The following is a 3,291-nucleotide window of genomic DNA, read 5'->3' as shown; positions in this document are numbered from 1 at the left end:
ATATATATATATATATATATTATATCCTTTCGCATTTATAATATTACTAGGAAGTAGGATGGTAACATAACCTTTATTTTGTAAGCATTTGATCAATTGATTAAAGCAAGTATTTGATAGATTGAAGCAAGTATTTGATCTCCCAATAGTTGTATGGTCCCACGCTTTTATAGAAATTGTTGACGGAAACTCCATATTTTTTATATAATGGAGGCAAATACATTGACGGGATATTTGCACGTTGTTGCAACGCTGAGACATCATAATATGGCAAACAACCATCCATAAGGAGGAAGTAGGTTATGGGACGGATTTTCGTATTCACAATTAAATTTCGAGCAATATAATTTCGTTGTTATACATGAAGGGCCATTAGGTAGTAAGAGTTAAACTTAGACCAGTGGAATTAGGCTTTGCTGTGGATAACTTCTATACAATAACTGCAACCCCGTGCCTCTGAAAGCGGCTCCACGGTACACAGTGGAGTTTAGTCGGTTGCCCCCTGTTGTAGTGGGAGTCCGACATAACCCAGGGAACTGTCCCCGACGGCCTTGAGTATGCGTAAATTTGCATTCTCCACTTAAAAAAGGTGCGTGAGTGAGAGGGAGAAATTCGCTGTATCTGTATACCTACATTATTATCAATAATAATCAAAATTCTGTATTTAATCAGTCGCAGTGCTTGTAGATAGAGTGCCTGTTCATAATAAAAATCAAGTTTATCGTATGGTATCTATTACCTGGTAATGCAATGTAATTGATTTCATAAAATATGTCACTGATATAATTGTGTCCGCACTTGGTTATAACCTGTAAGCTGTTTTATCAAATAAATATAGTGTTATTTTAAATTTAAGACCCAGGTTCCTGCAAAACAGTTTATAACATCGTGAGGTCACTTATTTTTCAAATGATTATTTTCGAATAAATGAATTATGATCTATGGTTTTCGAGATTTTTAAATCTAACACTAAAGTTATTATTATTTTATTCTACCTTATGATATAAGATGAAGAAGGTATAAAGACTAAGTTAGGTTATGTAAATATTCGAATTCAATATCGAGCTTATGTGATTGATATGATATTTCGTATAAAATATTTACATATTAGCCGGATGTAACAGATAATTGCTATACAAATAATTCATTTTATCACGGTTCATAGAGATTTTGCATGATTTAAAACAATAACTAATTAGTAAAGTATAAGTCTCCATTTATATATAAAACAATATATAGGTACTTAGGTATAAATGAAGAACTAACATTATTCGGAACGAGAAGCTATCAACTAATGTCCATATAATTATTTTAGTCCTAAAATATTTGATCCCAAGTAAACAAAGAGCCTTTTTAATAGTGTATCTAAAGGGCTTCAATCACTGTATCCATTCTATGCACGTCTACTTAAAATAATTTGGATTTGAGGCTTTGGTACAATTTGCGTATAACATTTCAACAATAATATAAATAAATAATTTGTAAACAAAATTAATTTATATTTACAAACTAGGTACTATCTCCAATGGAGTAATGATATGTTTTGGCGATTTCGATAAAATCTAGGCACAATAAGGTAACTTTAAAAGCCTTATTTCACGATCATTATGACTATTAAATTTTGTTATCTAGGTATTTTCTTTTCAAAAGTCTATCTTATCAAGTTGAAAGTCTTAATCTAAATTTGAAAATATTGATCGCGTTTATTGGATATTACTTAATTTAACAAGTATGATATGTACTTAATATTATGTTAAAAGGAACACAATGATATTTTTGTAATTAATATGCCAGGGACATCATTAGCAGACGCTGCTAAAATATTTATTTCTTGTTTGAATTATGCATAGGTATATTACCTATATTGAAACTATTTAGAGGAACTATAGATATAAGATATAGAGATATGTAGGAATGTATTACAAAAGTATCCAAATACTTGTTGAAATTCTATGCTTTTACTAGCCCGTAGCATGTTAATTACATTACACATTATATCGATGGTTTGTTATAAGCTCACAGCAGTGAGCCAGAGAACACGTTTAAGTCAAGCTCGCCTATTAAATATTTAATTGGTAAGCCCGAGCAATGTCTAAACTCGAATAATTTTATCACAGCCTGATTTCTAAAAACATTGAAAAGGTATTATTAGTCAAATGACAAAGAGAACTAATATAAAATGCGTAATAAAAGAGGAGATAATTGAAGTGCTGGCCACAGATGTGCTTTGTCCCGTAGTGAGGTTAGCGGCTAATTCTTCTTGCGCCGTAGGTCGTATTACATCCACTGAAACCAAAGAGAGAAAGTTGAATTTAAAATGAAGTATTGGCTTAGTGGTTCAATAAGATTCACTGTGTCCAAATTGTAAGTTGTGTATAAAGCGTTCTTGAACACGTTGTGCACGTAACTAGTTTTTGTGTTCTAACATCATGATAAGTTTGAATGAAATATATTTCTTTGTTTAAAGCAGTGGTGGCTCAGTGGTGAGAACCTCGGACTTCAAAATCGATAAGTCGGAGTTCGAGACCGGGCGAGCGCGCAGGAAATAAATTGATTTTTCAATTTCAATAACATCACCACTGCTTAAAACGGTGAAGGAAAACATCGTGAGGAAACCGGCATGTCTAAGAATCAAAAGTTCGACGACATGTGACATCTGCCAACCCGCCCTTGGCCAGCGTGATGGATTATAGCCTGAACCCTCATAGGAGGCCTGTGTTCCAGCAGTGGGAATATGTATGGGCTGATGATGATGATAGTTTTTGTTATGTACCTACCTATAACGGTCTCGTTTCTCACATCCGCAAACTTGTCTTCTATGCTCCTGAACTCCGGTATAGTACTGACACAGGTAACTTCTAGTTTTCCTTTTGCCACTAATTGTAGCTCTGACACAGTTACGTACAAATCCTTGCCTCGGCTCGGTTTCCGACTCTTATGTCTGCTTAAGCCGTGGATATTATTATCTTCTTCATGTTTTGAAAGCCCTTCTGCCTGAAACGATTGAAATGACAATTTATATTTCCTCTATAAATCGAGGGCAATATTTAAATCTAAGAACGCACGCAAAACATGGTGGTCAAATATTCTAAGATATCATAAGAATATATTTTTAAACAGGCCTTTTGTTTAGTAAATAATTTTTAATGATTGGAAGAGAAAAAAATTACTCTAGATATCTCGCATACAGATATATTTAAGGACATACTTTCTATTTATCTGTTTAATTAGCCATTAGGTTATCTATCTGAATATTGTCTGCAAGTTATATATCACACGCACGACAGTTAT

General features: G+C 33.2%; 1 protein-coding gene across 1 annotated transcript in view; it reads right to left on the bottom strand.

The window, feature by feature from the left end:
• Window positions 1-1,619: 1,619 nt before the first annotated feature.
• The window catches only part of LOC119834436, an 84,233-nt gene continuing 82,561 nt past the window's right edge, over window positions 1,620-3,291 (bottom strand). Inside the window, exons 7-8 of the mRNA XM_038358795.1 lie at window positions 2,778-2,994; window positions 1,620-2,286 (exon numbers count right to left, since the gene is read on the bottom strand). Coding sequence (XP_038214723.1) covers window positions 2,153-2,286; window positions 2,778-2,994 — 351 coding nt within the window. The 3' untranslated portion in view covers window positions 1,620-2,152. The remainder of the gene's footprint in view (window positions 2,287-2,777; window positions 2,995-3,291) is intronic.

The sequence above is a fragment of the Zerene cesonia genome, chromosome 19 (genome assembly GCF_012273895.1).
Source record: "Zerene cesonia ecotype Mississippi chromosome 19, Zerene_cesonia_1.1, whole genome shotgun sequence".
In the NCBI taxonomy this organism is placed as follows: Eukaryota; Metazoa; Arthropoda; class Insecta; order Lepidoptera; family Pieridae; genus Zerene; species Zerene cesonia.
The sequence above is the reverse complement of the archived record's forward strand: the minus strand, read 5'-3'. Positions and strand labels throughout refer to the sequence as shown.